The sequence below is a fragment of the Bos taurus genome, chromosome 22 (genome assembly GCF_002263795.3).
Source record: "Bos taurus isolate L1 Dominette 01449 registration number 42190680 breed Hereford chromosome 22, ARS-UCD2.0, whole genome shotgun sequence".
Lineage (NCBI taxonomy): Eukaryota > Metazoa > Chordata > Mammalia > Artiodactyla > Bovidae > Bos > Bos taurus.
The window spans coordinates 44809916-44835189 of record NC_037349.1 but is presented as its reverse complement, the minus strand read 5'-3'; the positions used below and the strand labels follow the sequence as shown (position 1 = coordinate 44835189).

Here is a 25274-nt window from a genome sequence, read left to right as displayed (position 1 = left end):
GAGCTGCCTCAACCCCTTCAAAGATGCAAAACTCAGTGCATAATTTCCAAAGCATGGAAAGAAAAACCAGCTGAACTTAGGAACCGTCTTCAGTAAAAGCAGACTGTAAGAGTAGGGAGTCTAGGAACTTCAGAGAAGAAACCTGTGTTCATTTCTCAGCTGCCAACCTACCTGCTGTAGGACCTTGGGCAGGCTGTTCATTTTCTCTAAAACATGGCTTTTTCATCTGTGAAATTTGGCTACTCATGCCTGCTCCTGGGTTATTACATGCCAGATGCCTCATACCTGGTTCTCCATGTGTGGTTAGTAGTGTTTGAGCTGTAGATGTCACTGGTGATACAGGTAGTATTTTTTTTTTCTTGTTGTTAATTCTTCTTAGTAGCCACAGAAAGAGCCATGGCTTATTTTCAAGGCCTAAGACCCATCATAATGCCTTGACTAGAAAAACGAAGCTTGACACAAATTTGCAATGAACACATAATCTTGGGAGAAAAAACAATTCTGACTGCCATGTTTTGACTCATATAAAATAACAGTTCCAAAGATGGGTAACATAAACCTAGGTAGGCCCTGGAGCCAAAGAAAACATTTCAGCCACTTCATGGTATTCCTGACTAGATCCCAGGACTCAAATTACATTCACAGTGGGAAGTGGGATGCACTCAATGGCCAAGGTTTGAAATCGTAATCTTTCCCTTCTTAATTATGTGATGCTGGGAAAAGTTACCAGGTAGTTCTTGCCTTCCCATGCTCCAGTGTATCCCTTCCACGCCTGGTGAAACTGAACTGCCTGAATTTGATCAAACACCAAGCTATCTCTTAACGGAAAATTAGCTCAGTCAACCCCATGCAGAAGAACAGCAGACATCTGCCTGAACACAAAGACAAGGCTTGGGTTGTGGATTTAAAATCGAAAGATCAACCTCACCATTAGAGGTAGCACTTGAACACAAAGTCATATTCTTTCACCACTAGCACATCTACGAGGCAACAACTTGGTCAAGCTCAGTATTGAACTGCTTACTACTCAGTTTCCATAGCAAAGCTTAGTGGGGATAAATGTTACACAAGAAGAACCACTCGTGACACAAAAAGTGCCACAGCTGATTATGTGACAAGAAACCTAAATAACCACAATCCTCACTTCAGCTGCCACAGAAATATTGTCATATAGTCACATTACGCCCCTAGCTTCTTAATCCACTTTAGCTAACAAGTTCACCAGATCAAGTATATTATCTGCAACTCTTACTAAAACCCATATGTCACTCATATATCCCATCTGATAAACTGTGCTGAATTTAGCGCTAACAAAGTTTTTCTTGATGAATGTCATCTAATTTATTAAGCTAATGGAATTTAGAGAATTTCAAGTTTTTTCTTACAGCCTGAGTTGTTAAATTTGGAGTGAAATTCTATGCTCCATCTCAGGAATTGTTATTATTCTAGGGTTGGTTGTTTTTCCTTTTTTTTTTTTTTTTTCCATTTTTTAAAAACACAGTCTTCTTTCTCCCTATCCCTTCTATCTGTGATTGTTGGAGATGCTGCAGCCACTTTGCTCAGACACACAGAAAGGGTCTGTCTGAAAACAGACTTACATGAAGAAACCTAAAATGAGAGATTGAATGAGAGAAAATGGAATCTGTTAACATCTTTGAGCCCCAGGAACAAGCTATTCCTGAACAATATCTTGTTTTTCCCAGTTACATGGGTCAACACATTTCCTTTAGGCTTTAGCCATTTTAAATTAGATTTTCATTCACTTAGTTTTAACTATCAAAGAAAAAAAACAGATATTATCTGACAAGTACTGTTGCTACCATAATTCATTTTCGTTTAAAAAAAAAAAAACACTAGATATAGCTTTATGAATGAACCCAAGAAAGTGAAACTTTTGAACATCATGTTTATGACATGTCAAATTTATAACAGAAGTAGGTTAAAACACATTCTTTTCAAGGAATTAAAAGAAAAGGAGGGGGGGGAAACCATTTAACTACATTTTTAATTGTTCTCCATAACAGCAGGAAAGGGAAGCTTAGTAAAGAATCTTTAGTCACAAAAGCAAGAAAAGGAAGAGCACTGCAACATCTACAGGAAAACTAATTTTTCTGAAAGACACAATGTTCTAAGTGCAAACCTGGAACGTACCTGCCAGACCAAATCAGGATCAAAATTAAAACTTGGAGCTTCCTGCAAGAAGATAAATCACAAATAACTTCATTTACTTTGCTTCCTTTCATATTTATTCAGGTGACTTTAGCCCCCCTGACTGAATTGGCTGACAGTGGTTGTGATGGCTGCAAGAGAATTTCCCCCACTTCAGTGTATGCAGATGGCCCTCCCCCACAGAGATGTATTTTCACAACTCTAAAAGCCCAGAGAGGTACACAGACATCTACTAGAACTACCAGACTGTGGCTCTAAAAGCGCTCTAATTGGGGCAAGATTTCACAGATTTTCATAACAACTTTCTGAGTTAATGTAAAGTATATTTTTGGAGAAGATGAGGACTCATAATTTCATCCTCAGTTTCTTTGAGAAGTAAGAGAAAAGTAGGGGTAGCTTCTAAATCCTTAATTCATGTCACCTCCCCAAAACTAAATGTCCAACTGACTCCAGGAAAGCTCCTTTTAACTTCAGGTTTTGCCAAGGTAGTATCTGACACCTTTATCCAAAGGTGTTTAAATTAAAATACAACCCTGTCTCAAGTTGCACCTATTAGTTTTAAGGGTTAGTTCTATTTGGTAGTCAACCCTAATGCTTATAAAATATGGGTTTCCAATATTCCCTCCCATTTCACAGAAACATAATATACAAAATCAGAAGAGATCACAGCCTTCATCACAACCTTACACACATGACTGAGGAGATGAGCTTCTACCAGCTGCCCACATAACTCAATTTATGCACACTGAGCATAGATGCTAATGGGACCCAGACTTCTCCACTGACAAAACAGAAGGCAGTGCTTTGTAAATTAACAGGCATTCAAAGACAACAGAAGAACTCCAGGCTCAGTTCCCTGACAGTATATTGATTATCAATTGTCCTAAAAATGTGTTCTACCAATCAGCATCACTGGCATCCATTTAAATAAAAATGAAACTCCAGACTCAATTTACTGATAACATATGGAGTGAATTTGCCCTAAAAATTATATTTTATAATTTAAAACATATTTTATATGGCCTTCTTATGTAGACAGCCCAAAGGAGTGTTTTTAATTAACTATTAAATAGTTATAACTATTACTATTTTTTGTTTTCTAATAAAACATATGATGCTAAAAAGAGTAAGCTATAAGCAAACAGACTTTATACTTAAAATCACAAGAAAGCACTAATAGTCTTTGTACAGAGACCTTTAACAGGAAAATGACCACTACTCTGGGAGAGATGCCACTCCTGGTTTCTCCAAAGAGTTTTGAAACACAATTTTTCCTTTTAAAAAAAAAAAAGAATGCTTTGGAAATAGTTTTATATACATCCTATTACTAATTGTGTTGGAACTGGGGAGGTAGGTATGGAGGTAGGGAGAAAGGAGACTGAATGACTCTTTGCAGAAAACTGAAATAAAATCTTTTGTCTTGTCTTTTTCCTTTTCTATTCTTCTTTGGTTTTTTTTTTGTTGTTGTTGTTGTTTAAGCCTTGGCCAAGTTTCAAGTTTGGTTCCAATGTGAAGTGAGGAAGAAATCTCTGTTACAAGATTCTACACTCCCCTACAAGTGTAGAATAGTTAGTTTATTTACAAAATAAGTCAAAATTATGTAAATCCAAAAAGAATAGATGAGCCAAGATGAGCAATTATTTTTTAACCTTACTGGCATTTGATCCCTTTGATAATATTTTTCAAATCAATTTGCTGCAAATGTATTTATAAGTACCATGAATCATGTAACCTCACTTAGGGGACATAAAGTCTTAAAGTAAATGTTCTACGTTATTTCCAAAAAACATCCACTTGGATGAAGACATTGTCATTGACTAGGGGAAAAAAAAAAAACTCAAGTTAGACTTGTAATGCCAGGAACTCAGTAGCTTGTATTAGTTTCCTTCCCCCCGGACTTGGGAATTTTTTGGCAGACAATCCAAAATAATGTGTTCCAAGACAGAAAAATCATTACCCTATCAGCAAGCTTTAGAATTCTTTTGTAGAAAGATGGTGACTAGCAAACTCTCAAATGTTATACTTAGGCATGAAATATCCAAATTGCAAACATCATCATTATGAATTTTTTCCCTCATGGAACTAAAATCAATAATCATTTATTCTTACAAGAAATAATCTACTATTTGCTTCCTTTGGGCAAAAAGTGAAAGTAAAAGACTTCAAATCTTTATAAACTGACAAAGCAACTGGGTTTCATAGATTGGTTTCTTAATGGCTCAGTCATCATTATATACTACATTATTCTTTAAATGCCCTAAATCCATCCAGGAGGATCTTTGCTTCTTTTAAATATCTCTATGCTCCCCCAGTTAAATAGAGTACTTTGTATTTAATAATTATTAATTTCAGACTTAGGAGAAAATACTGAAGTCATAAGAAAGTTATTATTCTTTGAAAAGTACATTTTGCTGATAGCATGATTTTACTTAGTTAACACCTCCATTGCACAAAAAACAACTTATCTTTGCCAAATCTTAGTTTCTCAAGGTGTCTTTTCATTATCATGTGAATGAAGAGAAGAAAAAGAATTATTCTAGCTTTAGAAATTTACTTTTAAAGCACACACAAAACCTCCCTTAGGGTTGAAAGCACAGGCTATGCTCTGGAAATGAAGCCAGCTCCTTTCTGCCAAAGGATACTTGAGCCCTTTATTCTTTTGCCCAGAAAAAGCATCCTCATTAAAGAGCCAATAAATTAAACATACCCGAGAAGGCAAAAAAAAAAAAAATCCAGAAGAAAAGCACCCATCAGGGTGCCTAAGGAAAACACAACCGTACATTTCATGCGTTTGTGTTAGTCACCATCAAGTTTAGAACAAACTCCGAGGAAACAGCTGTCTTTGAAAAATGTGAATAGCTCCTACCTTCATTTCAATGACAGTCTGGAGAGCCTTCGTCTTGGCTGGCTCCGGCTGAAGTTGGCTTCTTCGGTGTAATTCCTGGGGAGGAACACGATAGAAATAAGCCTGACGGTTCATCCTTCCCTTACACCATGACTTACGCACAGGTACCACTCAGCCCACCCGGTCCAGGCTCGCAGTGCACAGACATAAACAAGCCACAGGTGCCTCTTCCCCCACCCTTGTTAGCATCCCTGCTGCCTGGAGCTCGCGATCCGGTGAAAAGCTCCTGGCACATGCGCTATTTCTGAAACTTCCATCAATAATTAATGTCAACTGTGACAAAGCCAGCAAGTAATCATAATCCAAATACTGTTCAACACTGGGGCTGTTGCCCAGCCATCAAATCATAATTTACTAAATTACATTACTCTGTGCTCCCAATACAAACACAGCAAGGAAACAGAGGAAAGAAAATGACTAACGTGGTTGCAAATCTGCTGCACGCATGGTATTTTGCTACTGAAGTAGATTTGAAATGAGCAATTTAAAACATTTTCAGTACAACTGTGTCACTTTTTGCAGTGAATTGGCCTGATGAAACCCTGTGAATCTCTTGCTTCCTAATTTACAGTTTCAATCCTTGCTCAAAACCACATCTGTGTGTGATATGTTTGTGCATTTATGATGCCAAGAAATTAAAACCGGCATTAATAGCAATAGTGTTAGAGGGGAGAAAAAATGGTTAAAGCCAGATATAAACTCAAGAAATTCTTTATAGATAAAAAGCAAAAAACATAATTACAATTTTAAGCTTCAAGGCTTACTTTTTGTATGTCTCCAAAAAAAAGTTTATCAAGACTAAAAGATAGCCTTGGCAGAAGAGAACAGATAAGGTTATTAAGTTTATACTTTATTTTTCTTAATGATAATTATCAACAGTTTTATGAAAATAACCAATGACAGGAATAAACAAAAATGCTTACACATGTCAAAATTGCTGGTACAGTTACTCACCTATGGAATAATTCCATTAAGACTTATTTGAATTATAAGTCACCTATGGATAATGCTATAAGATTTATTTGCTTCCAGAAAAGTCATTTAACATCAACTTGGAGTAGTGCTAGATCTTTACGTTCCCTGGGTTGGGAAGATCCCTTGGAGAAGGGAACAGCTACCCACTCCAATATTCTGGCCTGGAGAATTCCATGGGCTATCCATGGGGTCACAAAGAGGCAGACATGACTGAGCGACTTTACACTCCACTGGACCACAAACGTTTTTAAAAAGGAAAAGAAAAACCTTGAGTGTTAAAGAAGTGGACCAATATAATTTCTGGCTTTATCCAAGTAAAGACATTAAAAATAACCCTACCTCCACCATTACTAACATCTATTATCATCACCATTTCATTAAGAAAGAACATTTCATCAAGAAAAATTTTTCAGGACAGAGTCACAGAGAAAAAGATAGTCCTTCCCTGGATTCCAGGATTAAGAAAACAGGCAACCTTTCACCCATATCCTATTACTTTGTTCTTATTTTCCAGCAGCCCAAGAAGACCATGGTCATGGACCATGGTACATACATCTAGGGACCAGTACTGGGGAATTACTGCTACACCCCTGGACTATAGCATATTTTCTCCTCAAAGGCATCACTGACACAAATCAGCAGAGCTATGCAAAACTATTTCTCAACCTTGAATTTGAGAAGAATTAGAATTGGTGCTTGGGCATTATTTAAAATGGTCTCAACATCAGGACATTTTTCCCCCTAAAATATTTCTGTAAGGAATGAGTCCAAGTATTACTGGACCCAGTTTCAGTATATTATCAGATACATCACATAAGGAATTCAGCCTTTAAAAAAGAAAAAGTCGACTTAGCCCTCAACATTACTTCCAAGATTGTTGGAGTTCACTGGATCAATAAAATCTTACAGATGAGAAAACAGAAAGTAAGTAACTTGTCAGAACTGTTCCATAGTAAGTCATAGAAGAAACACATTTCATAGGTAGGTCAACAACTCTGATAACATGTGGTATCAAAAGTATCTTAATGAAAAAAAACTGAGAATGAAATTCATAATTTCATACCATAGCCCCTGAAGTTTCAGAACAAAAATCATAAGATAATTTGAGGAGAGAGGTTAAGCTTGTATAAAACAAAAAAATAATAATTGTGAAGCAACTAAGCAACACAAAAAAGATAAAAACCATTAGGGTAAAAACATGTGCCATTAAAATTTCTGCCAAGCATGGAAACATTTTTAAGAGCAAACATGCAATAACAAAGCTAAACTTGTGGCAATAGTTTTGCAAAAATGAAAACAGAGTTCTCTTTGCTGTGACTATACAAGTCCTATTATAAACCAGTCCAAAAACCAGCCCCAAATCTCTCTGTCGCTCCTTAAAACAATAAATAAAATTTCCAATTATCCAAGAACTGTAATTTTCCTATTTTAAACATATTTCAATCAACTCAGACTTCACAGTTTCTGAGGATCACCTTAATTCTTAAGGTGTCAGGTAAGTGAAGATTATGAGCCACATGAAAACTTTATGTGAAAGTCACTCAGTTGGGTCCAACTCTTTGCGACCCCATGGACTATACAGTCCATGGAATTCTCCAGGCCAGAATACTGGAGTGGGAAACTTTTCCCTTCTGCAGGGGATCTTTCCAACCCAGGGATCGAACCCAGATCTCCTGCATTGCAGACAGATTCTTTACCATCTGAGCCACAGGGAAGACTTTATGGATTGCCTAAAAGTCCCATCTCAGCCACTTTATTCATCTCTAAGATTTGGGATCCTTAAAAAGCACACTCTGATTGTAGCAGAAAGGATCAGTTGCCCAACAAAGATTTTGTTCCTCTTCATTCAGTTCAGTTCAGTTCAGTCGCTCAGTCATGTCCAAATCTTTGCGACCCCACGAATTGCAGCACGCCAGGCCTCCCTGTCCATCACCAACTCCCGGAGTTCACTCAGACTCATGTCCATCGAGTCAGTGATGCCATCCAGCCATCTCATCCTCTGTCGTCCCCTTCTCCTCTTGCCCCCAATCCCTCCCAGCATCAGAGTCTTTTCCAATGAATCAACTCTTTACATGAGGTGGCCAAAGTACTGGAGTTTCAGCTTTAGCATCATTCCTTCCAAAGAAATCCCAGGGCTGATCTCCTTCAGAATGGACTGGTTGGATCTCCTTGCAGTCCAAGGGACTCTCAAGAGTCTTCTCAACACCACAGTTTAAAAGCATCGATTCTTTGGCGCTCAGCCTTCTTCACAGTCCAACTCTCACATCCATACATGACCACAGGAAAAACCATAGCCTTGACCAGACGGACCTTTGTTGGCAAAGTAATGCATGAGGCTATTGTTAGGAAATGCCACCACCACCACCCTTGTTTCAGGTGAGACCATGTGACTTATTTCTGGCCAGTGGAATACGGGTAACAATGAGGAACTCAAGGCCTTAGCAATCTCTCACCCTGTCTGCATCTCTCCCTCTTTTTCTGCCTGCTGCTAAAGGAACACAAGACCCAAGAAGATGGCAGAACCCCAAGAGAAAAGGAACCTAGGTTCCTGAAATACCACATGAAAAGTCTATTGAACACCCACATTGGATGGTGGTGCACATGAAAAATGAATTTGTATTAAGTTAGTCTCAGTGTTTTCAGCCTTTATATGTAGAGATCCCAGCTCTCTATGCTTTAACTACTGCAAAGTGATTTTAACATATGAGTGCTGGCCAAATTTTTCTAAACTTAAGAGTAAGATGAGTTGGTTGCTGGTGCTCCAACTATCCTTAATTATCTGAAAGATGCACCCAATAGGCAATGAATGATCTTAAATAAAACTAAAGAAGTTCCCCAGGAGCATCTGGGTGCAGTGATGAGGGAAGAGAAGATTTTACTTACTCTATAAGTTTTTAAAGTGAAAGAGGAGAGTGAAAAAGTTGACTTAAAGCTCAACATTTAGAAAACAAAGATCATGGCATCTGGTCCCATCACTTCATGGCAAATAGATGGGAAAACAGTGGACACAGTGTCAGACTTTATTTTTTTGGGCTCCAAAATCACTGCAGATGGTGACAGCAGCCATGAAATTAAAAGACGCTTACTCCTTGGAAGGAAAGTTATGACCAACCTAGATAGCATATTGAAAAGCAGAGACATTACTTTGCCAACAAAGGTCCGTCTAGTCAAGGCTATGGTTTTTCCAGTGGTCATGTATGGATGTGAGAGTTGGACTGTAAAGAAAGCTGAGCACCGAAGAATTGATGCTTTCGAACTGTGGTGTTGGAGAAGACTCTTGAGAGTCCCTTGGACTACAAGGAGATCCAACCAGCCCATCCTAAAGGAGATCAGTCCTGGGTGTTCATAGAAAGGACTGATGCTGAAGCTGAAACTCCAATACTTTGGCCACCTCATGCGAAGAGCTGACTCACTGGAAAAGACCCTGATGCTGAGAGGGATTGGGGGCAAGAGAAGGGGATGACAGAGGATGAGATGGCAACACCGACTTGATGGACATGAGTTTGAGTAAGCTCTGGAGGTGGTGATGGACAGGGAGGCCTGGCGTGCTGCGAGTCATGGGGTCGCAAAGAGTTGGACATGACTGAGCGACTGAACTTAACTGATAAGTTTTTAAATGACAATATGGAAACATCAAGTTCAGCAGTTCCTATGCTTTTCTGGGTCACTGATTTCTGTAAGAATCAGTCGGAAGCTATGGATTATCCCCAGAAATGGATACAGAAGCATACACCAACAAAATGCTGTATCAATTCAGCTGGTTCACAGGGCCTAGTCCAGTACCCAAGAAGTTCACCTTTGAATCACACTACAGGCTAAAAACCACTTAATGAGACAAAAGAGCACTTTATGGGGATGGGCGGTCAGGACCCTGTCCAGTCCTAGCCTTGTTCCCCTTTCTGATGAGTAAAAGAAGCTTTATGAATGAGTTTCTATTGGCCTTCCAGATCTGAGGACATCCAGATTTTCAATAGCAGCTGATTCTCAAAAGCTGGTCTCTGGTGGATAGTTCTAATCACACCCATTCTCATTTCAAAAACAATAAAAAGAAGAAAATTGGCTATTTCACTGTGACACTGATACTGAGGTTATTTTTCTATAATCTAATGACTAGGATGACCTTACCTGGTATAAAACTGCCAGCTCCTCCAGGTGATCAACATGGAAATATAACATGAACCCAGAATTTTGAGCATGAAACCTCAAGTGGTTCATCAGGATGACATTTCTCTGCAGTTAATGAGAATCTAAAGTCTAGTGAGTTAATCTGGATGGACACTAGCATCCAAGATGAGCCTGACAGGATAACATTTGCACATACTCTATATTTTCTTTGGCAGACAAAAAAAAAATTCAAAACTTAACTTTATATCCAAAAGTAATTTACTATTTATATCCAGACTTTCCACCTTACCATTCTGGTAATCTATGGCCGTGTAAAAAATCACCCCAAATTTAGTGGTGTCCAATCACCACAATTTTATTATGTTCATTAATTCTGGGTCAGAAACTCATAAGAGGCAGAACAAGGAAGGCTGATTTTAAAAGCATGGTATTAGAGCGCTGAAACAGCTGCGGCTGATGGATCCACTTCCAAGATGGCTTCTTCAGCCGTATGTCTTCTTGGCTAGAAAATGACTTGAAGGCCAGGTTTACCTGAAATTCTAAATCTGAGCAACTATGTATGGCCTCTCAGTGTGACTTGGACTTCCTCACAGCATGGCAGCCCCAGGGTCCTCCAACCTCTTATACTGAAGTGCAAAGATTCCAAGAAATAAGCCAGAGACTTCATGGCCTTTTATTATCTACCCCCAGAAGTCCCGTGAAAGCATTTACAAGCATTCTCAAATTTCAAGGAAGAGTGCAGAATATTCTGAAGCTATATCTTTTAATCGGCACTTATAAGGAATAAAACCAGCTGGAGAAACCAACAGGAAAGAAACTCAATAATCTCAACATCAACTCAGATCAGTCTTAAGATACAGCAGATTCATACATACAAAAAACAATTTGATATAAGGGATGTAGATAATATAGCAGTAAACCAAGCAGAAAAACATTCCAGCGCCTCTGTTTTTTCACTTCAAATTCCAACACAAGAGAGGCATAACAGTTTAAAAAGGTGATCAAAACAGTTTGTCATAAGTGTTGTAAAAATAAGTCACAAAGGTGGAGCAGGACCTTTGAGAGTTGAGCCATTTTAAATTTGGTGATTAGGGAAAGTTTCAGTAAAAAGTGAAATGTGAACAAAAATCTAAAGGAAATGAGGGAACCAGTTATGCAGATATTCCAGGCAGAGGTAATAGAGACCAAATGCTTGCGTACCTGCCTACAACTACATAAGGGATAGGGAAAGTGGTAGGTCAGAGTTCAGGGGTAGGGGATGATGGGAAGATAGGTATATATTTAGAGTCCACTGTATTGATACTAGTTTCACTCTGAGGAAAATGGGGAACCACTGGAAGGTTCTGGGAAAAGACAAACCATGATATGGATATGATGCACATTCTTAAAGGATTCCTCCAGCTGCTGAACTGAAGTATGGTTTTGGATTGAGGAGAGAGATAATAGAAAAATCATAGGACCTAGTAGAAGAAACTGGAAAAAACCCAGCAACAGACAAAAGAATCTTGGACCACAATGACAGAGTGAAGTTTATGGCAACGAATTGAGTTTGGATATGCTTTGAAAGTGAGGCTCACTTGATTTCATGATAGACTGCCTGGGACTAGAGAAAGAGAAATATACTTTACTGTATGGCTTCAAGGCATACCAAGACAGAGAAGACTAGGGAGAAGTGGGAGTTACAGGAATCAAAAGTTGGGTTTTGCATGTGTTAAGTCTGTGATGCTATTAGACATTCAAGTGGAGATGCTAAGTAGGCGGTTGAATAGATAAGCTGGATTTGAAGGAACAAGTAAAAGCTACAATTACAAATTTGATATCAGTGAATACATAGCACTTAATGCAAGGAGCCTAGATAAAATCAACTAGGGACTAAGCCTAGGGAGGTGAGGAGAAATCATAGGACTGAGCCCAGGGGCAATCCAACATTAAGGGGTCTCAGAAGTGAGGAGGAACCAGCAAAGAAGACTGAGGAAAAAATACCAAGACAGGTAGAAAGAGAACAAGGAGAGTAGTATCCTGGAAATCAAGTGGAGAAGACAAACACAGGATGTAGGAATGATCACCTTATCAACTGCTGCTGAGCAGTTACTAGAATGAGGTCAGAGGAATGGTCATAGGACTCGGCAACACACAGGACATTAATAACTTTGACTAGAGCAGCTTTGGTGGATAGTGTGAGTAAAAGTTGACTGAAATGTGCTGTGGGAGAATGGAAAGGAAAAAAAAAAGACCTTTAGGCTATAGGATTTACTCAGGCTACTATATTGCACAATTATTTACTGATCATTTATTTCATCAAAACTCTGTTTTAGATTTGTACATCCATGTTCACAGAAGCATTATCAGAAGAGCCAAAAGGTGGAAGCAACTGAAATGTCTTTCAACACATGGATGAATAATCAAATGTGGTGTGTATATATATATATATATATATATATATACATTGTATTATTCAGCTTTAAAAGGATATAAGACGATTCATCCACCTATTACAACTTGGATGAAATTTGAGGATATTATGCTTAGTGAAATAAAGCAGTCCCAAAAAACAAATACTGTATGATCTCATTTATATGAGCCATCAACAACAGTCAAACTCATAGAAACAAAAAGTAGACTTATCATTGCCAGGGACTGAGGGCAGGGGAAATGCAGAGTTGTTTAACGGGTATAGAGTTTCGATTTTGCAAAATGGAAAAGTTCTGGAGATCGGTTGCATAACAATGTGGATATACTTAATACTACTGAACTGTACACTTAAGGATAGTTAAAGTGTCAAATTTTATGCTGCAGGTACTTCTATTTATAAAAAATTTTTAAGTCAGAAATACAACAGAAACTAAGTCCCTCAACCTTCACCATTTTCACTCTTCTAGAGAGAAACCACCATCTAAAGTTGATGTCTATCCTTCTCATGCATGTTCTATGCATTTATTACATATGAATGCCTTCATAAATAGTGAAATCTAACAATAGAATATATTGTTTTCTCATTTACATAAATGGCAGCTGTCCGCACTGTACAAAGCTTTGCATTTTAGTTTCTAATCTCAATAATATTTATGACTTCAGAATTTGTATGTGTAAATATGTTTTCTATTATTTTCCTACTATTAACAATTTTACAGTAAACTTTCTAGTACATGAAAAAGACCTCTTTTTTTTGCTATCTTTATACTCTTAAATGCATAATAATTATGTTCTTTCTGAAACACTCCGTTTCTTCTGCTTAGAATAATCCTCTACCCTTTTCATCTCTTTATCAGTAGAAATCGGCAGACTTTAGCCCATCAGCTCACCATCTATCTTGGTAAATAAAGTTTTATTGAAATACTATTATATCCATTAACTTACATACTGTCTATGGTTGCTTTCATATGGTTTCATTTCACGGCAGAGTTGAGCAGTTATAACAGAACCAAAATGGCCTCACAAAGCAAAAAATATTTTAAATCCTATCTGGTCTTTTATAGAAAGTTTGTCAACCCCTAGTCTAGAATATCTTCAAAAAGAGGGAGGGGACATATGTATACACTGTTGTATGACAGAAACCAACATTGTAAATCAATTATTCTCCAATTTAAAATAAATTAAAAATAATCAACCTAGCAATCTCAGAAAAAAAGAAACACCAATCTTTGTGTGGTAGTTTAAAATATGTTCACAAATTTTTTATATTCCCTTTATAAGATGAACCTTAAATATCTTAACCTATAGTGCCTGAAGATGGGACTTAATAACTCACTTCCAACAAAAAGAATACAGTAGAAGTAACAAGTATCACTTCTAAGGCTTCATCATAAAAGACATCATGGCATTCATCTTGCTTACATTCTTGGGTCACTCACTCTGGGAGAAGCCAGCTACCACGCCATAAGGACATTTAAGCTGAAACCTATAGAGAGGCCCATACGACATGAAACTGAGGCCTCCTGCCAACAGTCAGATGAATGAATCATCATAGAAGTGGATTGTCCAAACTTAGTGAGGCCTTCAGATCCCTGCAGCCTTACAGAGAGCTTGACCGCAACTTCATGAGGTACTCTGGAGACAGAAACAATAAGTTAAGTGACTCCAATAATTCTTATTGCACAATTAAGGCTTAAATCAAAGAAAGTAGGGAAAAGGGCCATTTGTGACCTAAATCAAATCCCTATGATTAGATAGTGAGGTGACGACTAGATTCAAAGGCTTAGATCTGGTAGACAGAGTAACTGAAGAAATATGGACGGAGGTTCGTAACACGATACAGGAGGTGATGATCAAAACCATCCCTCAAAGAAAGAAACGCAAGAAGGAGGCCTCACAAATAGCCGAGAGAAGAGAAGCTAAAGGCAAAGGAGAAAGGAAAAGATATACACAACTGACTGCAGAGTTCCAGAGAATAGGAAGGCGAGATAAGAAGCGTTCTTAAGTGAACAATGCAAAGAAACAGAGGAAAATGATAGAATGGGAAAGACTAGATATCTTGTCAAGAAAATTGGAGATATCAAGGGAACACTTCATGTAAAGACGGGGACAATAAAAGACATAAAGGGCAAAGACTTAACCAAAGCAGAAAAGATTAATAAGAGGTGGCAAGAATACAAAGAAGAACCATATAAAAAAGGTCATAATGACCCAGATAACCATGACGCTGTGGTCACTCACCTAGAGCCAGATATCCTGGAATGTGAAGTCAAGTGGGCCTTACGAGGCACTACCATGAACAAAGCTAGTGGAGGTGATGGAATTCCAGTTGAGATAGTGCAAATCCTAAAAGATGATGCTGTTAAAGTGTTCCACTCAATATGCCATCCAATTTGGAAAACTCAGCAGTGGCCACAGGACTGGAAAAGATCAGTTTTCATTTTAATACCAAATAAAGGCATGGCCAAAGAATGTTATGTTCATTTCACATGTTAACAAGGTAATGCTCAAAATCCTTCAAGTTAGGCTTCAACAATACATGAACCAAGAACTTTCAAATGTACAAGCCGGGTTTAGAAAAGGTAGAGGAACCAGAGATCAAATTGCCAACATCCACTGGATCACTGAAAAAGAAAGGGAATTCCAGACAAACATCTACTTCTGCTTCATTGACTATGCTAAAGCCTTTGACTATGTGGATTACAACAAATTGTGGAAAACTCTTAAAGAAATGGGAATACCAGACCACCTCACCTGTCTCCTAATAAACCTGTATGCAGGTCAAGAAGCAAAAATTAGAACCAGACATGGAACAACAGACAAGTTCAAAATTGGGAAAGTAGATAAGGCTGTATATTGTCACCCTGCTTATTTAACTTATATGCAGAGTGCATCATGTGAAATGTTGGGCTGGATGAATCACAAGCTGGAATCAAGATTACCAGGAGAAATATCAACCTCAGACATGCAGATGGTTCCACTCTAATGGCAAAAAGTGTAGAGGAACTAAAAAGCCTCTTGATGAGGGTGAAAAAGGAGAGTGAAAAAGCTAGCTTAAAATTCAACATTCAAAAACCTAAGATCATGACATCCAGTCCCATCCAGTCCCAGTCCCATCACATCCAGTCCCATGGCAAATAGATGGGGAAAAAGTAAAACAGTAACAGACTTAATTTTCTTGGCCTCCAAAATAACCACAGATGGTGACTGCAGTCACAAAATTAAAAGACACCTGCTCCTTGAAAGGAAAGCTATGACGAACCTAGACAACATAAGAAGAAGCAGAGACATCACTTTGTTGACAAAGGTCCATACAGTCAAAACTATGGTTTTTCCAGTAGTATTGTATGGATGTGAGAGTTGGACCATAAAGAAGGCTGAGGGCCAAAGAATTGATGCTTTTGAGCTGTGAAGCTGGAGAAGACTCTTAAGAGTCGCTTGGACAGCAAGGTGATAACTAGTCAATCCTAAAGGAAATCAGTGTTAGTTGCTCAGCTGTATCCAACTCTTTGCGACACCATGGACTATAGCCCACCAGGCTCCTCTGTCCGTGGAATTCTCCTTCTAAGAATACTGGAGTGGGTAGCCATTCCCTTTTCCAGAGGATCTTCCTGACCCAGGGATTAAACTCGAGTCTCCTGCTTTGCAGGCAGATTCTTCACCATCTGAGCCACCCCCAGAGAAGGGAATGGCTACCCATTCCAGTGTGAATATATTATGTTACATGGCAAAAGGTGCTTTCCAAATATAATTAAGATTATAGATATTAGGATAGGAAGATTAACCCAGATAATCTGGTGAACACAACCTAATCACATGAGTACATTCAAAGCTCAGAACTTACTCTAACTGGAGGCAGAATTCAATGGTACATTAAAAGGATCATGCACTAAGATAAAGTATGATCTATTCCAGGGAAGCAAGGATGGATTAATATCCAAAAATTAATCAATGTGATACACCACATTAACAAACTGAAGACTAAAAATTGTGCGATCATCTCAACAAATGCAGAAAAATCGTATGGCAAAATTCAACATCTATTTATAATAACAATTCTCAAGAAAGTTGGTATTACGGAAACAACTCCAACATAATAAAATCTGTATATGACAAACCCACAGCAAACATCATACTCAGATAAAAGATGAAAGCATTCCCTTTATGTGAGGAACAAGACAAAGATGCCCACTCTCACCACTTTTACTCAATGTAGTATCAGAAGTCTTTCTTAGGCAAGAAACATAATACTGAAAATCCTAACCACAGAAAGCAGACAAGGAAAAGAAATAAAGGGAATTCAAATTACAAAGAAACAAGTAAAACACTGTAGATGATATGATACTATACATAGAAAATCTTAAATCCAAAACACTGTAAGAATAAATGAATTCAATAAAATTGAAGATTACAAAATATATAGAAATCTGTTGCATTTCTATACATTAACTATCAGAAAGAGAATTAATGAAAAAAATCTCATTTACAATTGCATCAAAAAGAATGAAGTTATAAAAATAATCTAAAAAAAAGGGAGATGACTTATAAAACTATAAAACTCCTTAGAAAACTGTTAGACTATGATGAAAGAAACTTATGATGACACAAGCAGATGCAAAGAGACACCATGCTCATGTACTGGTCAAATTAATACTGTTAAAATGAGCATACTACCAAACGCAATCTGCAGATTCAACGCAATCCCTATCAAAATACTAATGGCATCTTTTCACAGAACTGCAATGAATATTCCTAAGATTTATATGAAAACATAAAAGTCTCTGAAACACCAAAGCAACAGACAGAAAGAACAAAGTGTCATGTTCCCTGATTGCAAACTACACTGCAAAGCTATGGTAATCAAAATAGCATTTTACTGGCATAAGAACAGTAATGTAAATCAATCGAATGCAAGAGAGAGTACAGAAATAAATCCATGCTTATATGATCAGTTAATTTATGACAAAGGAAACAAGAATATACAATGGGGAAGAGGCAGTCTGGTAAATAATGTGGGAAAAACTGGACAACTATATGCAAAAGAATCAAATTGGACTACTTTCTCAAATCATATACGAAAACAAACTCAAATGGATTGAAGAATTAAATGTAAGACCTGAAACCATAAAACTGCAAGAAGAAAATACAGGCAGTACACTCTTTGATATTCATCTTATCTATAAATATATATATTTATATATATTTTTTGCTTTGTCTTCTCAGACAAGGAAAACAAGGGTTAAAATAATCAAATGTGACTATGTTAAACTAAAAAGCTTTCACACAGCAAGGACACTGTCAAGAAAACAAAAAGGCCACCTACTGAATGGGAGAAGATATTTACACATGATATATCTGTTAAGATATTAATATCCAAAATATACAAAGAACTTACACAATTCAACATCCAAAAAACTCAATTTAAAAATGGGCAGAAGACTTGAATAAACACTTTTTTAAAGAAGACATGCAGATGGCCAACAGACACATGAAAAGATACTCACTAATCACCAGAGAAATGCAAATTAAAACCACAAGGAGCCATCATCTCACTCCTGTCAGGATGGCTATCAACAAAAAGAAAACACGTAACAAATGTTAGTGAAAATGTGAACAGGAGGAAATTCTTGTGCACTGCTAGTAGAAATGGGAACTGGGGCAATCACTAGGGAAATAGTATAGAGATCATCCGAAAATTACAAATAGAACTGCCATATGACCCAGCAATTTCACTTGTGCATATTTACTTCTCCCACAAAAAAAAAGCAAAAACACTAATTCAAAGAAATATATGCACCCTAATGTTCATTGCAACATTATTTACAATAGCCAGGATATGAAAGTAACCAATGTCCAGTAATAGATGAATGGATAAAGAAAATGTGGAATATATACACAATGGAATGTTAGCCAAAAAAAAAAAAAGTGAAATCTTGCCATTTTCGACAATATAGATGGACCTGAAAGGTACTGTGCTTAACTGAAATAAGTGAGACAGAGATGAAGTCATTTCATCTCACTTATATGTGGAATCTAAAAAACAAAACCAAGACACTCATAGATACAGAGAATAAAGGGCGGTTGTCAGAGGGGAGGTGGGTAGGGGTGGAAGCAAAATAGGTAAAGCGACTTAAAGATATAATAGCCTGCGATAAACCATAATGGAAAAGATTACCTAAAACAGAATGCATTTGTGTGTATAACTGACTGACTTTGCTGTACAGCACAACACTATAAATCAATTATACTTCAATTAAAAATAAGAATAAGCTATTTTAATATATTTTTTAAAAGCATAAACCTCCATTTATAAAATAAACCACAGGGATATAGTATACAGCAAAAAGAATATGATCAATAATATAGCAATAACTTGATACAGGGACAGATGGTTACTAGACTTTCTGCAGTGATCATTTCATAGTGTATACAAATGTCAAATTACTGTGTAGTACACCTGAAGCTGAACATCATACTGTACTATTTAAAAAAAAAAAAAAAAGAAAGAAAATCAAGCCCAAGCCTTCAGGGAACTCTTGGGAGTCAACTGTGCCCCAGAATCTGCCTTCCTTGATGCCAGGAGGCTGGGCTTCTATAACTGCTCGAGTTAATCACTGTGTGGTGGCTGCCTGGACACTTCTGGAAGGGAGGAAGTTCAGCAAGTCTAGTCACGTGAAGGCACACCTCTAGCAAAGATCACAGGTGTGTTTTGGCAGCACCACACACAGCTAACTGGAAGATGGGTACAGTGGCCTAGTAAATCGGATGCCAGGGAGTTTAGGTCAGGCAAAATTACCATGTGCTATAGTTCATGATTCAGAGGTTGTACAAAGAACTCCAGCTTTGGTGTGAATCAACATGGAGAGAAGAGGATGTAATTCCATTTCTTTTAGTCTAGATAACTGGTAACTGCTTTAAAACTCTTTAAGCAGTATAAGCTTGTTTTGTTCCCAAACAAAATTTTACATTACACAGACACAAACAGATGATAAAATTATTTGAGCATCTACTATGTCTCAGTGTGACAGATCTGAGAGATAGGAAGGAAGTAAAACAGATTGGTCCCTGTCATCATGAGGCTTAATATCTGGTATGATAGGCAGAAGAAATACAAAAAGAAACAAATTAAAAACTGCAAGTATATACAGAAGGTAAGAACTACACAAAAAATAGCAATACATTGATACTGAGATGGATAAAATGAGGGAGGAGGCTCTATGATCCAGATATTTGCTGAATATGTGGTCAGATTTCTAATTCTTTAGCTCTGAATTGTAGTATCAGTTAAGGTAACTTTACTTTTCCCTGTTATCATCCCCCTTAATTTTAATCTAGTGATCAGGGAAGGCCTCCCAGAATGGGGAGCATTCAAGCCAAGACCTGGAGGATGAGCAGGAGCCAGCCATGAAAACATCGGTTGGGAGGGAGGCTAAGATAGAGAACAAAGAAGTAAAAAAAAAGTGGGGTCTATTCTGATTGATGGGGTGGGAGGAGAGGAAAGGCCTGGAGCCCCTCCACTCCATTGTGGAGATCCCTAAAGTACCTTCTAGGAACTCCAGGTCTCCTCAAAACACCATTTAAGAGCCATAATTCTGGGTATCATACTTCTAGTCACAGATTCTCAAACTAGATGGAGGAAAGTCACTGGCTTTCTGTCCAGTTACCCTCAGGGAATCACCCAACCATCATTCCACATTCCTGGATCTTTATATACTTTTCTTCATGTCCTTTTCTTTCTCAAGTACTTGGAGAAGGCGTGGGAGAGGGAGGGCCTGGCTGCTTCACAGCTCCAACCAGAGAGCCCATTTTAGAGATGCCAGCAGGGGATGGCATATGAATCAACAGCGTGTTCCCGGCACACCCCCACGGTCCAGATGGCTGCACATCACAGGAGCAGAGGGCGGTTCCTACGCAAAAGACTTCCCTGGCTGGAGACACGTGCCACACTTTAGATCACGAGGGAACACGCTGTGGTAGTGGTGGTAACATTTTCACAAAAAAGGACACAGTCTTTCTTCTGCTGCAGGTTTTCATTTCAAATACCCATCCGTAGTAAAACCTTATGGTGTAAGATACTGAGGGCTCATAGAACTGGCAAGCACCACAGGAACTAGTTGGTACAGCTTGTCACACACTGTGCAAATCTCTTCATATCCCTGATGCAGGTCACTGAGCTGACGTTTGAAAGATTTTAGATCTGGGTAGTCACAACTCCGTGAAGCAACACAGATAGTTGGCAATTTTTCTCTTTATATACATCAACTCAAAATCTGCTCCCTCTTACTCTTGTCCATTCGATCTGGTTCTTCATTACATAAAATTTAATAACATCCATGCTGGCCATTCACTGAGGTCTTGCCGTGTCCCAAGCCTTGGATGAAGTACTTGACATAAAATATCTCATCTAATCCTCAACCCAAACTTAGGAGACAAGCACTTATCTTATCCCTACTTGTCAGGAGGAAACTCAAGCCTCAGAGAATAATGAGCAACCCAAGACCAGACCACTAACAAATCTGTTTTTTGTTGTTGTTGTTGTTTTTTACCCACAGCTATCCTTCAAAAGTTCAGCCAACTCTTGACAGGCAGCCTCCAAAGAACAAATCTAGCTCCTTTTCTTAAGAAGGCACCCCGAGTATGGGAAAGAAAGCTACATCTCTCTCTTACAGAATTTTCTTCTCTACCTGAAATATCTCCAGGCTCTTCAGCCATTCATGGTAGAATACAAGAGCCAAAATAAGAACCGTCCTGATGACTCTTCTCTAGAAAAGCTTCATGTTCTATCTCATTCCTAAAACACGGTGCCAAGAACTGGCCATTCCACACGCAACCTGACAAGGGTAGAGTTCATCCATCCTTACACATTTTCTAAAGGGGCCAAAAATTAGTCAGTCATTTCAGCCACTCTGAGCCACTTTATCAAGCAAAGATGTTCCTGAGTCAGAAATGGTGTGACCATAACTGTGTGGGACAGGGTTGAAGTCTCTCATGAATAAGCACAGAGCCAATCTCCCCAGAGAAGTGCCCTATCCACAAGTGACCTTTGGCTTCCCCTGTGGGACTTGCAAACATTTGGCTTTCAGGTATCACAGATGGAGCCTTTCAAACCACCATCCATGCACTTGATCAGAATTTTAGGGTTTCAGATGCTGAACAAAACCTGTCAGTACTGTTTACAAGTCTACTCTAAATCTGCTCAGAAACCTCACCATCTAGTCTTTCTCTGCAGCAGATTCTGTGCAATTTTGGAATGCTTCATTGCATTTGCCTTTATTATTTTATTACACTAGTAGGAAACTGAAGCAAAAGGACTGACATTAATAACAACAAGCACAAACCAAAGAGCTGAGACAGGTGGCACTAGTCCTCCCCTCAAAATGGCTCATCTCCAGTGTGAATCTGACTCTGTAGCCAGGAAACTCTCTTTCAAGTATGAGGTAACAATCAGAGATCCCTAATGATTGTATCTAAAAAAAAATTGAGATTTTAGAATGTTTTTGTATCTCTAAGAACAGTAGTCTCTTCCTCCTATAAGTGTAATAACTGATTTTTTGACATCTGATTTGCAAACCATTTCTGGCATTACCACCAACAGCTGTAAAACCTCAGGTAGGGAGCTACACTACTCTGTGTCTCATGGCCTCATCTGTAAATGGGGATAAGAGCTGCACTCATCCCAATTGTTATAAGGATGAAATAAGTTAACAGGTATAAGTCCAGTATGCAATGGCCCCTAGAAGAGTACCTGGAACATAGTTCAATATGTTGGCTATTTAACATGTATTTAATAGTGTGACCAACTCCTCATGACCATCTGGAGTTCAGAGAGCACTAAGATAAGCCAATGCAGGAAGAACAGGGAGCTAGAAAAGGAGCACAGACCCTGGGAGGGGACAGGGATGGTCACAAGAAGATGATGTCCCCAAGATGACAGATGGTCCCTTTGGAAAAGTGTAATGGGTTAGAGGCAGCCTAGCCAGAAGGTCAGTGATGGGTCATGTGAGGAGTTCATTCACAGGCACAGCCAGTCAATGGGAGGCCCTGGCAGAGTCCTTGTTGAGCGAGCTGGCAGCAAGGGGAAACTGAGAGGTAAGTTATAGGCCTCAAGAGGTCCAGAGGAAAAGCCCTAGGCCCCAGTTGAAGAGCAAGAGCAGTGGGACCCCAAGCCAGGGACTAGACCAGGAGGAACTACACAGAAAACTGAGGGCACACTCCGAGCAGTTACCAAACCCCTGGCACACAGCACACCCTCTAGTACACAGCCAGCACAAGAGCGCCTAACATCTGTCACCAAGAATCTCTCTCACCCAACGCTCACTAACAACTCCCCAAAGTCCTGCGATTATCCCCACTTTACAGATGAGGGGACTAAGGCCCAGAGAGAGAAAATGACTAGCTTAAGTGCTCAGATAAGAGCGAGATGGATGGATGGAAGGATAAACAAAATAAATTGGCAACATGGCCTCAAACCTAAGGCAGAAGTCATTTCCTAGAAAGAAGCTACATATCATCCTCTAATCTCCTGCCCAACCATAACCACTTCGATATTTCCTGTGAATATAGTCGCATTCATCCATCCATGCTCCCACCAACACAGTCCCCAGGTTGTCCCTTCTATTATATACCTTTCACCCATTACAATCTCTCAAAGGTGTAGTTCAAATCCAATGTACTTCAAGAAGCTACACACACACACACACACACACACACACACACTAATTCTTCCTTCTCATCCTGTACTTTGTTTTTATTTCCATTAGAATGTGGACAACAATAGCAAACATTTTAGTTTTCATGTACAAGGTACTGTGCTAAACTGCACATGTTTTGTGTCCTTCAATCATCACAATTCCTTCTACTTCACAGGCAAGGAAACTGAGGAGCTGAGTGTCCTATCATAATAATTGAGATTCAATCCCTTGCCTGTGCTCTTAGCCATGATTCGGTTCAGTCCAGTCGTTCAGTGTGCCCGACTCTCTGCGACCCCATGGACTGCAGCATGCCATGATTACCAATATTCTTTCTGCACGTGCATATGTATATCCTCCATGGGGCCCTAGAAAAGTGCAGCAGACAGTAGCTCCCCAAGCCTAACATAACTCCACAGTACCTGCCGGCTGTTGATACTCATCACTCTTTACTAAGTCTAGTTGACTGGCTTAAACTCCATCCATGTTTAAAATGAGGTTACTATTTGAAACAGGACCTGGCATATGGTAAGCATGAATGATAAATAAAAAAATACATAAACTCTAAGAAAGATGTTGCACTAATCTCATACTCCATCCATTTATTTCTTGCTTCTATCCATTTATTCAATGCGTTAGGAGATTTAAGACAATGTTTAACTCTTATACTAAAGCTCTAAGGGGCATATTATTGTTCCCGTTCAACACTGAGAAAATGAAGGATCAGAGAATCATGACTTTACTCAAGTCATGGGGTGGGTGAGCAGTTGAGACAATTTGAACCCAGACTTCCCTGAATGCAGAGATCATGCTTTTCTGATACACAGGTCTCAGGCTTGAGGCCATGGGGGAATGTGAATCAATTCAAGGTGGACTTGATACTGTGGGAGCTGAATCAGGTGAATTCCCTTCAATGAAAGAGCCCACGGAGTCTTAACTTGGGATGGAGCTGAGCCTGAAGGTGACCCACTGGCCACAGTGACAGCCAAGTAGAGAGTTGGAGAGCTTTGGAGACTGGGATACAGGGAGATAATAAATCTAGATTCCAAGAAATATGATTGTTTAACCTTAGGTATCAGAGAGTTTCCCTAAGATCTCCCCACAAAGCAGTACAGCCAAGGCCAGTATCCATCTCCCAAAAGAAGGGCCCCAAAGGCAGAGGCATCCTTTGAACTGCCTCTGCTTATAAAACTACCCCGGTTTTGATAAAATCTCTGTGTATATTTGTTCTATTAATTTACAAAACTGGTATATGATGAACTAGCAGCCTTTATAAATAATGTTGGGAGAGAAAATTCACTAATGTACAGAAATATTCACAACAAATTAAGAATTGTTTTCAGAACAGTGTATAGTTTAGTATTAATAAAAATTATATTTTAGAAAAGGTGACATAAAGAATATATACCAAAATGCTACCAGAGACTAGTTACAGGTAAGAAGATCATAAGCAATTTTCATGTTACTTTCTTATGAATCTACAGTTTTTAAATTGACTAAAGGAAATGTGCATTCATCTTTTAAGAATTTATACACACTTGTTTTTTCTTTAAACTGCAATGCATGAGTTTATTTCAATTGTAGTAAGAATCCAATATGGCATTGTTATTAACATTACCCCCATTTTGTAGCTCAGGAAACAGAAGCTCATAAAGGTTCAGTCACTTGCCCAAAGTCTCAGAACATTGTGATGGTGCAGTCAGAACTCAGAGTCCAAATTCTGGGACTCTGAGGGACAGTATGAGCAAAGTCACAGCAATAAAACTGCCAGGTCAAGGTCAGGGACAATTCCACACCTATGGTCTTATTTGATCTTCATTATCATCTTGTGAATTCAGCAGACCAATAAACTGAGACCTGGGGAGCTTAATTCATTTGGGAAGATTATCTAACAAGGTAGCCATCAAAGTCTAGTCAAATTCTTCACTGCCTAGTAACTCTAACTCCTACCAGGTCCGTAAGGTCCCGAATGCAAGTGAAGCATCTATCTTGGTCACTGT

The 25274-nt window shown here is 38.6% G+C and overlaps 1 protein-coding gene across 8 annotated transcripts in view; it reads right to left on the bottom strand.

The window, feature by feature from the left end:
• ERC2 (ELKS/RAB6-interacting/CAST family member 2) overlaps positions 1–25274 on the bottom strand; it is a 980761-nt gene that overhangs the window by 684947 nt on the left and 270540 nt on the right. For 5 of the 8 annotated variants that reach the window (XM_024982903.2, XM_024982905.2, XM_059879784.1 and 2 more), the window contains 2 exons: positions 5036–5110; positions 2152–2193 (listed from right to left, as the gene is read on the bottom strand). In XM_024982903.2, coding sequence (XP_024838671.1) covers positions 2152–2193; positions 5036–5110 — 117 coding nt within the window. 8 annotated transcript variants of the gene reach the window in all.